Source organism: Leptosomus discolor, chromosome 3 (genome assembly GCF_034619465.1).
Source record: "Leptosomus discolor isolate bLepDis1 chromosome 3, bLepDis1.hap2, whole genome shotgun sequence".
Classification (NCBI taxonomy): Eukaryota; Metazoa; Chordata; class Aves; order Leptosomiformes; family Leptosomidae; genus Leptosomus; species Leptosomus discolor.
In genome coordinates, this window is record NC_141393.1 from 54,798,241 (window position 1) to 54,811,920 (window position 13,680).

The window sequence follows — 13,680 nt, forward strand, 5'->3', positions numbered from 1 at the left end:
ATCCTTTGCTAAAATCTGTTCTCACAGTTCCTTAGAGGAAGAGCAGCATGTGTAAAGTGCAGGGCCTGTTCTCTAGACTGCTTTGCCAAATCAACTTTCACAGCACATGCAGATGAACTCCTTCCACATTTAAAGAATGCAGATCAGTTTCTATGCTCTGAAATAACCCTTGGCCTCACAAAAAGATGGACACAATCCAGTTACTTCACTTAGTTAAAAAATTGTCTGCTGGCAACCAGCTGAGGTCACCAGTAGCCAGAACCCCATGCAAACTGCAAACGGACACTAGCCGTCCTTCCCATGGCCAGGGATAAGCAAGTCTTGAAGCACTCATGGAAAAGTGTCAGAAGAGTAAATGCATGTGCAGACTACAGTGGAAGTCAGCAAATACTTTCCGACAAATAAGACAACATTAAAATAAAAACATTTTGGAAGAACAGAAATATTTATGTTTTGATTTTGGCTTTTTATTTTTAAGTCAATTTATAAAGGTTAAGAACATATTTTATGCACTGAGCAATAGCATGAAAGAAAATACTTAGTTTGGGGTCAAAGAAAACAATGCAAATCATCAGAATTCTTCATTCTCTCCACTCCCCTCCCAATTTCCCAGTTTTCCTACAAAATTGACGTTTGCAAAACTTCACTGTTGGACTGAAGGTAAATGTTTATATACCTTCTTAACAAATGCTGGTGTGTGACTATCAACACAGTTCTTTCACCTTTGGCAAATCTCTTCATTTGACTTCTTGATTTATTGCTTATCCTGGAAACAGGTGAAGAAAGGAACTTTTTTCTCCTCATACAAAAGTTGAGGAAACAATGGTGAAAATGAGTTTATGTAAGTTTAAGCTTTAGACAATGAGCTAATAATTTTATGTTCCTGTGCTTTGCAACAACAATATGTATAATATTTTCTTACATATGCTCTAGTCTTTGTAGGCCTATTTATACCTAACACAATTCATCCAGTGTGTTGGATATGAAAAGGCCTTTTGTTTTTCATTGTTTGTTGTGTTGTTTTTTTTTTTCTTTTTTAAAGTGCATTTCTAACCTCTGTGGTCTACTGCATTAGCTGCAGATAGAGCCAGAAAAATCTCATTCTGAATTTAGGCTAATGCTAGAGCACCGGCTCTTGTTCTGCAAATATTAACGGAATTTGGGAAGGAGCGGCAGAGAGAGACAGGAGACCAGGGGGAGGGGTAGGAGAATCATGAACGTGCATTTAGAGTAGTCCTTCTTAGGACTCTGTCCATTGTGCCAGCCCACAAAAGACAGGTACAGGAGAAGAATCCAGCAAAAAGCAACACACACACGATTTTGAGCCAGAAGAAAACCAGGATATGAACCAAATGGCTGGACAAGTTCCAATTTAGTGCCTGAGGCTACAGAACATTCTAAGAGAAAGAAGGGCAGCCTGTAACTCGGAGCCTCATTTTGTAAAGACCCAAATCATTTACCTGGACTTTGTCCCCAGTCATTTAAACCTTGTTACAAGTTCAAGTTTATACCTTCCCTTAGGCGGCCATGATCAGATTGTCATAAAGTTGTGTCTACTGTTTTTCCTGTGTATGGAATAAATGGTTCAATGATACTGCCTGCTGAGAACTAGCACTCAACGCACCTAACTAGGTACTTGTAACAAAATACGCAGGGTAGAAGCATGATACAAGAACGAACAGCACTGATTCTCTCTCTATTCTTTAAGAAGGAACATTCTGTAAGACAAATATAAATTAGGAAAAATTCCTTTTGTGCACAGTAACCATAAAGCCATACAAAGAACACAGTATCCTGTGATTCGACATACATGGTAAAGCATGCGGGAATAACTGCACTCCAGGAAAAGGTCAGACTTGGAGAGATCTTGCCAGTCAGCTCCATGAGGTACTGAAGTACAGAGCTCAAGAGCCAGCACACAAGACAGCGTCTCTCCCCACACGGCCACCTAACAAAGTTGTTCAGGTAGTAAGAACAAAGCGAACTGCTGAGAAATTTCAGAGCGGCTGGGAAGACATTTGGCCTCAGCAGTGCTTAAAGAAAGAAAAGCCCAAAAAGCAAACCTGCATTAGAGAATCTGTATCAACTAGCAAAGGATAAACTGTTCCTGGAATGTTTTCTTCAGTCAGGCCTTTGTTCCCATGTCAGGATGGGTGGATCCAGGCCAAAAGGTAGTATAGAGCAGCAGGGAACTGTGGCAGACAAAAAACTTTAACAGGGCAGGAAGCAAGTTGGTTCAATTCAAGTAGAAATATGTTAGTGCTCTAAAAATCGAAAACCTATTGTGGGATGTAGAATAAGCTAAGGAAATCTCAAAGTCCCCTTAAAGCATTCCTTACTTTCTTATTTATTATTTATTTTCCTTACTTTTCTAATTTAGAAGTAAGGCCTGAACAAACTAATCCCTTCAAAAATAGTTCAAATGCTTATTTTTTTCCACCTTTGGAGTAAAAGCTGGAAAAATAGAAGAGACCTCTGCACTCCAAATGGATGAGGGATGGCAAGTCTGGGATCACTCCAAATAAGGGGCTTGGCAATGCTATAAATCTTACAGTAATAAAACAAAAGATCCTTCAGCAAAATTCGTCCTTCCCCTAAGCCTTCAAAAAAATTCCAGCCCTTGTGAAAAATGAGATACTGACAGATGAAAAAAAATTTACCATCACCCTTCCCATTTCCAGGCATATACCCAACACATATGGACAACACCTGTGCAAGATTCTCCCCATATTGCTGCACTGAACTGCTTTGCTACTGATTTAGCCAGGTTGCTTCTACAGACCAGATAACGTCACCTGCCTTGGCAGGTTGTGCACCAGTTACAGTTCATTAAGTAAAAGACACTTAAGAATCAAAGCAAAAAACCCACAACCAATGGTACACTCAGTGCTCCAAAGCAAATACACACACCAAGCACAACATGGCATGGATTCCTAAGTGCCACTTAAACACAAACAAACAATAATCAATATAGCTGTGACTGATAAGAGGAACAGAGTGATAGTTAACAACAACAACAAAAAAAAAGCCACCTAGTTTATTTGAAACTGGAAAAAAAAGAACTATAAATTACTTTCCTAGTGAATTTAATGCAAACGTTAAAGAAGGACTTTAACAGGAAGAACAGAAGAGATTTCAGAAGATGTAACAATCCTGCAGGCTCAGAAGATATTTGGGATACAGAGGAAGAAAAAATTGTCTCATATAAAAAACCTCTGAGCTAGTAGTATACTGAGATTAAGACGACTACCAAAGACGACAAAACTCAGAATGACAGTAAAAGACAACACAGGATAACGGTCAGCAGGAGAAACAAAAAAGTTACTTGAAGAGAACAGGTGCCATCAAACATTGCGCGGCTAAAAGGAGGGGGTGCGTGCAAAAGAGGGGTCAACTGAGTTCTGGCACAGTCAATTCAAGATGTGGATAGTGTAATTTACTATATTGTTTTGCATTTTTTTGCAGACTAGAGAGCTTTGTTGGAAGGACAGAGAAAAAGAGGGTTACAGAAATAAACATGGAGCACAGTGAAAACACTACATGAAGTATGTTTAATTGGACAGAAAGGTAAAGCTGGGTGTCAGCAATAAAGCAAATGAAGTATAAAAGACAGCAAGATGTTGGGTTGGGAATGACAGAAGACATTATTTCCCCTCACTTTAAAATCAAGAGAAATGGACAAAAATGGTAGGAGAATATGTTGGGCTATCCTAAGCATAAGATGAAAAAGATTCCTGCTCAGAATGCCAGAAACTGACAACAAATTTCTGCGAGAAGTTAGGAATAAAAAGGTAGAGCTGAGAGTTGCCATCATCTGGGCCAATATCACTCCCAAAAAATTTATCAAATAAATAGTCCTGCAGCACTTTCCCAGAAAGAGAAAATGACAATAACACACAAGCAAATAGAAGAATGTCTTCAGAGCAAAAGGAAGAGCAAGCAAAGAAATGAGGGAAGAACACCATATCAAGTAACACTGTAACAGGCAGGGCCAATAACCACAGGAGGGTGAAGACATGCTCCTGACGAACTGGCCAAAAAGGCCGTTAAATCTTGTAAAGTGAATTTCAATTCAATTAAGTGTAAAGAATACGAAACAGAGTGAAAATAATTCTTATTCAAATTGGGAAAAGACAAGATAGAAAGGTCTTAAACTACCGCTTGACAGGTTTAGAGACAATGGGCAAGAAGGATGATGTGCCAGAAGCCTGAATCAAGATGCTCACTGATGATCAAGAAAAAGCCACACCTGTTTTGTACAAAGGCACTAAAGAAGGAAGAGAAAGATTAAGGTGTCAAACTCCTACAAAACCAGAGGACAGATTATATAAACAAATTCAACCTCTGAAGTTATGCCTGAAGTCCTAGATCATGACTGGCTCTCCCTCATTAATATTCAATGAAATAATACAAGTAAATTCACAGAGCACGGACCTGCTACTGCTCTTATAAAACAAATCTACCACGCCAGCTACTGAAGCAACGAATGTTGAGGTCTGAATGCACACTTTTTCCCCTAGTGGTACATCTGAAATACCCAGTTTAATACTGCTAGGAGTGAGATTCATTGATACGGACCCCTATTTGTGGTCAAATTTCTAACGCACATGAAGAAATTCAAATATTCTGTAACATTCTCCTTTTGCACATGCTCATTTATCAGCAGATTGTTCAGATTTACTGAGTATCAGCCCAGATGTAAGTCAGACCTGAACTGCAAGAAAAATTTAGATATATCTTCTTCATATATATTCACATTAACATGAAATCTATTTCTTAATTCAAAAGTAGTTTTTTGGAATCTTGAAAAGTCTTTTCAAAAATAATTAAACAAGAGCAACACGGCTCAAAAGTAATACAGCTAAAAATAATTATTCTTTCATTCTTTGTCAACAAAACTGTCCCTTCCATTTAACTTTTAGTCATATTAGAAGAGTACTTGGCTGCAGTAGAAATTGATGGAGCTAGATAATCAAGTACAAAAAAGACACACTGAAAAACAGGAAATCATCTCCTTACATGACTGAGAACAGTTTTAATCCTGGATCCAATATTTACTTAAATATTAAACTTGAACAATTCAACGTTTCCATCTTACTGTCCCCATCTACCCCACTGAAGTCTTGTGCAGATTTGTTAATATTTGTACAATACTCTGAACGTGTTGAACACAAAGGATTATAGCTATTACGGAACAACTCTCTTAATCCTTTCTGAAACAAATATGATAATACAATATTACCATTAAATTAAAAAGAAGAAACTTTGAAAGCAAGTAGGATTTTAAAATGCTATCCTTCAAATCTTTCCTCTGTACCTACATATGAAACTTGACTACGGGTTGAATTATTTTTCAGAAGTTTGAACATGATAAATATCTTACAAAAAACTATTCATAATAAAACCTGTTTCTTTCTTTAAGAATTCAAAAGCTCAATTAAAGAGATCATCAATCTCAATGACAGCTACAATTCGTCAATCTGGCTGCCCTGACCAGTCAGTCTGTATCATGCTGTAAAATTATATTAGGACCAACCCCTGATTATGATTTCATGATCACAAAGGCCACAAAGCCACAGAGATATCGCCTACCAGCTATTCAGCAGATAAAGCAGCAGCCTACAAGGAACACTCCACAAAGCCTCCCCAACTATCTCTGCCCAAGGGATGAGTTTGGTATGGAAATTGTGGGTAGATTTATGCATTTTTTAGTTTACATACAAAAATTACAATGTGGTTCAGCCTCCACTATTTTTAAAGGGCTTCCTTAAAAAACCAAATAATTAACTGACTGGCACTTCAGCAATCCACTGGAAAAAAATATTTTACTGTTAAATTATGAAAACAAAAACATTACCTTACATTTTTTCTCTCCTTTTCACTTCCCTGAAAATTTTAGCATAGTTTAATTAGTGTTAGTTACCATAGCTACCATAACCATACTATCTTTGAAGTCCATTTTATTACAATTCTGAAATTCATACTTTTACTGTATCATAGTTAAGCTTGTAACACCAGTTATGCTTGTAAATGTTGTATGTGGTGCAACATACATACCAAGACCAAGAGAAATAAAAACGGTGTAGGTCACCTGTATGTCTTTATGTCATAAAAATAAATAAACTACTTTTGACTATTAGGGTGAAACAAAAAGAAATGTGACTGCATTTTTGCTGTAGCAGGGTTGAGAACCCCCTCAGTTGAGAAGGGTTTAAAGACACACACACACACACAAAAAGTATTTCCAGAATAAGCAGGATAAAGGGAAAGAAAAAACTAAATATAAGGGTAAAACCTTCTTGCACAGATATATCCCAGCTTTTTAAAATACTTTTTACTGGCACTTTATCCTGCTGATGACATATAACCATCACCACAAACATAAGGGTGGTTATATACTTCAAGCTACTACTTACCAGCTACAGTTTTAAAAGTTCCAAAATTTTTTTGCTGCTGCCATTCAAGCTTTGCATGCATATGCAACATTAAGACTTCAATGCTGAACAAACAGAAATGACACCAAAAAAACTCCCCCAAAATTCTGCCTTTTTATAAGCCCTTCATATCTAGATATACTCCTACAGCAGAATTTAGAAGGGGGGGGACACATGACATGACCAAACCACCCCACCCTTCATATTAAAAGAGTTAAAAATAAACCAGAAATGGATCAAACCCAAAACGAGTAGGAAATTTAGCTTTAAATATTCTTTATGAATACTGGCACCCTTGTATTCAGGACTATATTTAAGAGTGTGATGCACTTACTCCGTTACACAACATGATTTGGTGAACATCTGCATACAGCCAGATCTTTCACCTGGTAAAAAGGTAACACAGCAGTAGTACGCCAGTTAAGTATCTGACAAGTAGTCCATGCCTCTCAAATATCACAGTAGAAAGTTTAAGAAGAAAAAAAAAATAATTAAAAAATAATCATATTTTGAACAAGGTCACTTCAGCACTGCCTAACCAGCTGGGCTTACTTTCAAACGACCGCAGAGGCCAACTGCATGGCAAGACCCAATGCACAGGTACAGCAGACAGACAGCACAGCTAGGAAGAGCTGGACTGGCTGCTCAAGGGCGGCGACACGTAAGCTTATCCACAGGTACTCCACAACTACCCCAGGAGAAATCAAACAAATCAAAAAGAGCCTGTGAGGAACCACTGCCACTACCAGAAGGTTCCCTACAGCCTCCTCCTGGCAGTTCTTTACTCAGGGCAACACCTGGGATCACCCACCCAAGAATCAGTTGCAGGCATTTTGCCTTTTTTTTTTTTTTCTGGTGCCATTTCTCCCCAGGTCCCTGTTACACACCATACGAGTTGCATATCATGATAGGGGATAGACCTAGAGCATTCTAGGAACAAAGAGTTTGCAAATGCTGTCCCTACCACAACAATTGTCTCAGACTGCCCTGGGAAAGGAAAAGTGACATGTGGACTATGTATGAACACGGGATGGAGCACAGGTACACAGTGGGCACAGCTATGACCTACTCTACATACTCCAACTCCTCAAGCTCTCTGAATAGCACGAGATAAAAAGCGCATAGAGAAGCTCAAGACTACAGAAACACCAACAAAAGCTTTACGTTGATGTTACACATCAAGATCACTTCCTGAACTAAATTTTGTATATTCCTGATACAATCTATGATCTCATAAATTCCAGCATTTGACAAGGGGTCTTTCCTCCATTAGCTACACATAGCAAAGAAACCTGCTTCAACTTTTTAGTGTTTATCCACCCTCAACCTTACTCAAAACTCAGTCCTAGAATCATTTAAAATTTTTCTGGGAACAGAGATTTTGCATCTTTCCAAAACACACAGAAAATTACCTCATCAGAAAGAATATGGATATGTACAGGTATTAACACGTCTGCTGTGGCAGCTAAGGAATCGCTGTGAGAATTTGATGGAGATGAGTTTGTTACGATTGTGTGGGTGGGAAATGTTGAGGGCAGCAGCTAGTGAAGAATTATTTACTGTAGCCAGGAAAAAATGCCTCCAATTAGAAGCCAATCACTATTAATTTGTAAACAAACACAGCCTGAAGTAGTCAACTTTAAAAAGTCCCTGAACCTCAGTTCAGTCTACCTAATACCACTTTGCAAAGCAAGAAAAGGCTCCAACAGGGTCACCTAAGGATCATGCTAGCGCCTACAAGCTGCGTATGGTTACATACAAAATTCTGCTAGTGACTATATTGGACAGGTATGAAAAAGTTGCAAATAGCACACATATTTCAAGAAGAGTGACCAGAAAAACAGCTTTTCAACATTTGGAGGGGAGGACAGAAAAGAAGAAAAAAGGAAGGGTGTGAATGTCCAGAAAGACAGACTCAAACTCTTCCAGAAAAGCCGTCTGCTGGTTTTGTATTCTCAACAAGATTGACCAGTTAACATGCCACCTCAAAAAACTGCTGTATAGTGAAACTCTAGTCTGCTGAGCTATATTTTCAATTCAAGAGGTAAGTAAAATTATTCCTTTATTACCACATTTAAGTTGTCTGTTAACTAAATGTTGAACTTGTTATGGCATAAACCATTCATTTTTAATATGCTTTCAATAGCTCAAAGGTCTAGAACTGTCTTAGTCAGGGGTTAACCTTTCCAGTTTGAGCCCTAGTCTTTGGCTAACTTTTGAAAAAGCTGAAGGTTCCCAGAACAACGCATACCACCACTATCAGCAGCTTCCAAGCACATGCACGCAGACATAAGAAAAGTGTACAGCTGCTCAGAGCTGATCCACATATTACTTACTGAAGAATTCAGAAGACAGTATTTACCTCTTCAACATTCCAAGTCTATCACAATTATTTGACGCTCTAAGCATGCCCACCACACTTCCCTCTGGTTTTTGTTTTTCCTTCTTACATTTGTGATACGTGTACAGCAGTGCTCTCTCCTCTGCAGCAACAATAATGTTCCTCACAAGCGTATGGGCTGAAACCCATCCAACCTTGTGACAAAGGATCAAAGAATTGCTTCTAGACTCTCTCAAATGAGGACAATTGTTTCACTAACTCTTTGCACAACCAATGCTCCAATGAAACTCTGTACTATGGGCATGCACTTATCCCTCTGCGAATTCCTGCTTTACAAGGGTAAAAGTTTGAAAAGTATCTACGTTTCTTTAAACATAATCGGAAAGGAAAACTCTTTTCAAAAGAAAAAAACCATTACTCTAATATGGGTCTTGTATCTGTGTTCTTCCTCTACTTCTCGGGTTTTTTTAGGTTGCTAGAAGGGAAAACCAAGTGGATCTGTTTATCAGGCTATGATGAACTCCCACTGCATGGACAGTGTTTGATCATGAAAATATATATAAATAGGTACAACTTTGCTCGCTTAAGCAGCCTTCCTAAATCAGTGTAAGAAAACTGGGCACCATTCAGTCTGTAAAAGAATACTGTGCAGGCTCAGAAAAAAAATAGTATTACACTTTCCCACCTTATTCTTTTTTGTTGTTTGCTTTTTTAATTTAATATCTGTACCATGACTTTGATCCTGAAGCCTGTTTCTAACAGGGAATCCTTGGACCAAAGCAGTAAATCCTTAAAGTAACTGAGGTACTAATTTGTGCAGGTAAAGGCTCCTTCCAAAAATTAAAAATCAACTATGTATATGTTATATATAAAAGCAACTTCATACATGTTATTTACCTTACCACTAGGTAGGTAGGCTGGAATCCTTTAGAATGAAAAGTTCAATACTAGTTATGTGAAACATTACTGCAGACTTGTAAAACTATTTTTTAAACTAAATAAGCAGTTCGCATCACATCAGACTTGTAATGTTCGCCATAAAAAGTTGTCACAATGCGTAAAAATAAGAGTTGATCGCTATAAATTGAAAATTGTGCTAAGACGGCTTCATGCAAAATCAACTTTTCTCACTGAGATTTTAACCATAATAAAAACAAACACCAATATTAAAACTTCTGGGAGAAAGTGACAACTTTCAAAGCAAGTAACCCTTTGTATACAACATATGCTTAATACAGTTATGGCATTTTTATGTGGTGCAGGGTGGAAAGAAGCACAGAAGTAAGGATTCATTTGGTGTTCAGGTGAGAAGTTTTCCAAGCATCTACATTACAGATCTAGTCAGATATATTGAGATGTGACAGATGCAATAAAGATAGCTGTGTGTTTCTTTGTGCTCCTGGCTCAGCAGGAGAATTTCCTGTAGAAATTAAAATCTTGGGAGAGCAATTAGTGCAAATCACTAATAGAGGTAATAAGACTGTTTCTCTGGAGGAAACAGCATATATTGGTTTGTTCTGGTTCAAGAGAGACGAAACAAAGGGATACTGTACAGAAGAGTACTTCTCTTAGGTATGCACAGACTCTGCCTGGAACAAGGGAACTGACAAAGCATGTGCACTTCCTGCTGGAAAACTGAGGCAACCCGGTAGGCTCAACAGGTGAGCAAAATGCCTATTACCAAATATTTCTCTGAAGCACTTCAGTTATGTCAAGATGAACATGAGGAACAGAAAGGACACTGCTGCTGCTGTTCCCCAGCATGAAAGAGGAAGGTGAAGTCCAATTGGGATGTTTCTGAGAAGAGACCAAGCAAACCCTGAACGCTAAAACCGCTGTCTTCCATGGATGTGACAGGTAACTTGCAAGACAATACCTCATATACCAATTCTCCTCTGCTACAGACAGGACAGACAAAACACAGACTGGCAGAGAACAACAAAAACTTAGTGGAAGAATGTACTCCTCTGGTAGGCTCTCTCATTAGTTCTCTTGAACTGCTTGAGTTGCAAATATTCAGAAACTGGAAGAGTTTGAGAGGGAAATAACACACATTTGCCAGTTTTTTGTTCTTTCCAGGCATCCATTTATGGCCACTACTGGAAACACGATAATGGTAAAAGTCTGTTTGAGTCAGGGACCACATGGACCACCACCAGGCTGAACTGGTTTAGGAGCTGTTATTTTCAAAAATAAAGATAAAATTAAAAAATACTAGTTTTACATGACTTTAACACCAAGTTACTCTGTTTAGAGATCAGAACTCAGCGTTGCCTTCTCAGAACTCAATACTGGACAGCAGAGTTTTTTAAGCCATTCCATATTTGGGGACACAGACACAACCAGTACTTCTCCCCAAGTGGAAAAGTCAGGATCAGAACCCGATGTCCTCTGTGCTACCCAGACTGACATTTCAAAGGGTCGTTGCCCTCCTTCAACGGCCTATTGGGCAAGTCCACGCTAGCCAGCAATTTGCTACAAACAACATCAAACTTCCTTTCTATGTCAACTCTGACTATGACAGCATGCTTTCTGTGGCTGCAAGGAACATACAGAAAGTCTTCAAGGCAACATACTGGCAAAGAGCCGTGATTTGGAGACACACATAGAAGTACTATCTCACGAGGGCTGAACTCATTTCAACGGCCAAAATATCAGTTTATTTCTTAATATACACTTTAATTGGTTTTCTTAGCTAGAGAGACATGAAAGTTAAACATGAAACAAACCAAATGTCGCAAAGCCAAGCGTAACAAGCATAGTATCTAAAGGTCTGGTTCCACTATTGCCTTCCAATTTGTGAGGTCACTTAAACTAACAAATTGGACATAAACCAGGACCTCTCTAATTTGGCAACACACTGCCAAGCTACAAAGGTATATAAATGACTCCATACACTATAAATATACCGTGTATGGAAACTTTAACTTTTTTTTGTTGTTGAAGTTTCTGATTTCACCCCTGACGCTGGGTACTGCCCTGGGCTCACGCTTGTTTTGGAAACCGCTCCGGAGGGGCACCACGCCTGAGAGTTCACGCGGGAGCACGGCTCTACCCGCCCGGGAGCAGCCGCCCCGTGGGACCCCCGCCACCCTCCCTACCTGGGCCTGGGGCCGCACAGGGCCCGCTGTGCTGCGGAAGGGGGTGGAGAAGCCTCCCCCCACCCCCAGGATCCCCGTCCTCCCGCCTCACCGCGCCCCCCGCCCGCCATGTGCCGCCCGGGCTCTGAGCATGTGTCAGCGCGATGCCGCCCCCTCCCTTCCCCCTCTCTCCCTCCCTCCCCCACCTCAGCGGGGAGGGGGCGGCATTTGGGGCTTCCCCTGGTCCGCCCCCCCACCCCCCCACCCCTTCCCCCGCCGCCCGGCCCGCCCTCACCTGCCAGCGCCAGGATCTGGGCCTTGTGGAGCAGCAGGCGGTCGCCCCACTCGCCGGGGCTCTCGTCGTCCTCCTCCGCCTCCTCGGGGTTGCGGTACACCGTGTAGACCTTCTGGTTGTCGAAGTCGAGCTGGGACGTGGGGCTGAAGTCCTGCACGCAGGAGACGGGCAGCGCGTAGCAGACGTTGTCCTCCAGGAACCGCACAAAGGCGTACATGGTGCGGCGGGCGGGGCGGCCGCGCCGGTCCCGCGCTCCCCGCTCTGTTATTGTTCCTCAAAATCCGCCTCTGCGCTCGGCTGAGCTCGCCTGGCCGCGCCGCCAGCCGGGCAGCCGCCAGCTCCGGGCAGACACGAGCAATCCAACGCGGAGCGACGCGAGTCAGGCAGCCGCGCGGAGAGGGGCGGGCGGGGGCCCGGGCCGGGTGGCGGCGGGCTGCGGGAGGAGCGGCCCCCGCCCGGCTCCCCCGCCTCGGCCCGCCCGGGGCCCGTGCGGAAACACCCCTTCCGGCGGCCCCGGGCGTGTCCCGGCCCCTCCGCGGGGCGCGGGTTCGCCTCGGCTCGCCGCCCGGCAGGCCCGGGCCTGCTTCGGCTCCGCGGGAGCGACCTCGCACCTCCGCCGCGAAGGGTGTTGGTGCGGGACGGGCGGGTGCCGCCGTCCGAGAGGCTTTCGAGGGGACGGCCGGGCGGGGTGTCAGCTCGTACTCTCCAGACACCTGTGTCGGAGCCGCCCCTCGGCCTCGGCGTCGCCCGGCATGGCTGGATCCTGGCAGAGGCGTTTATCCTCCGGCCTCCGTTGCTGAAGCTCGTCCCCGGTAAAGGCCCCGGGAAGCTCTTTTTCCAAGTCGAAAAGCCCTTACACATGAAACAGGCCTTCTCCCAGTCGCGTGGAGGTGACACACGAGGTCTGCGGCTGCGCCAGCGAGCACAGGGTGAAAGGGCAGGAGGGACCCATGAGAGGCTATGACTACGTGAGGAGAGGAGACCAGATCCTTCATGGCCAAACACCACAGAACCCCACGCTCCTCTGCCAAGTGTCAACAGAATCTGAACATCTCTTTTTTTTTTTTTCCCTGGAGGTTTTCAGGGTAATGCAGAACCACCTGCACTGAATGTTACCGTCCAGTGGCAATTGCTGGAAGAACATGAATCTTCCCCACCCTCCCCCAAAACAGCACAGAGAGTTGAGAAATTCTATGGAGGTGTGTAAGAACAAGGGTTAGAGATGATGCCATTTTGAGCACAAATTCTCAAGCTTTTGGAGACACGTGCATACTGAGTGTGGATGTTTTGAGCTTTCTGTATGAAAACAGAACAATGTGGCAACATTGCTTATGGTTCACAGCAACCTTACCCATATTTCTAGTGCTGAGGTCTGTTTTACCCAATCGGTCTTAGGAACAGAACAACAATACTTGGAGAATTATTTAAAGGCAAAAAAGAAAGAATAATCACTGAGTAATAAACAGCAAGAGAGGGCCATTGCTGGTTTTCTGTTTGCAAAAAGCCAACAAAAAATGAAACCAAAATACA

General features: G+C 42.0%; 1 protein-coding gene across 3 annotated transcripts in view; it reads right to left on the minus strand.

The window, feature by feature from the left end:
- Positions 1–13,680, minus strand: part of LOC104345166 (BEN domain-containing protein 5) — a 628,288-nt gene that overhangs the window by 19,307 nt on the left and 595,301 nt on the right. Inside the window, exon 1 of one of the 3 annotated variants that reach the window (XM_086462163.1) lies at positions 12,151–12,367. The exons of 1 other annotated variant lie outside the window; for it this stretch is intronic. In XM_086462163.1, the coding sequence (XP_086318289.1) occupies positions 12,151–12,367 (217 nt within the window). Of the gene's footprint in view, positions 1–12,150; positions 12,368–13,680 lie in introns of those variants that run through there. One more of the 3 variants, XM_086462165.1, reaches the window with a different exon arrangement.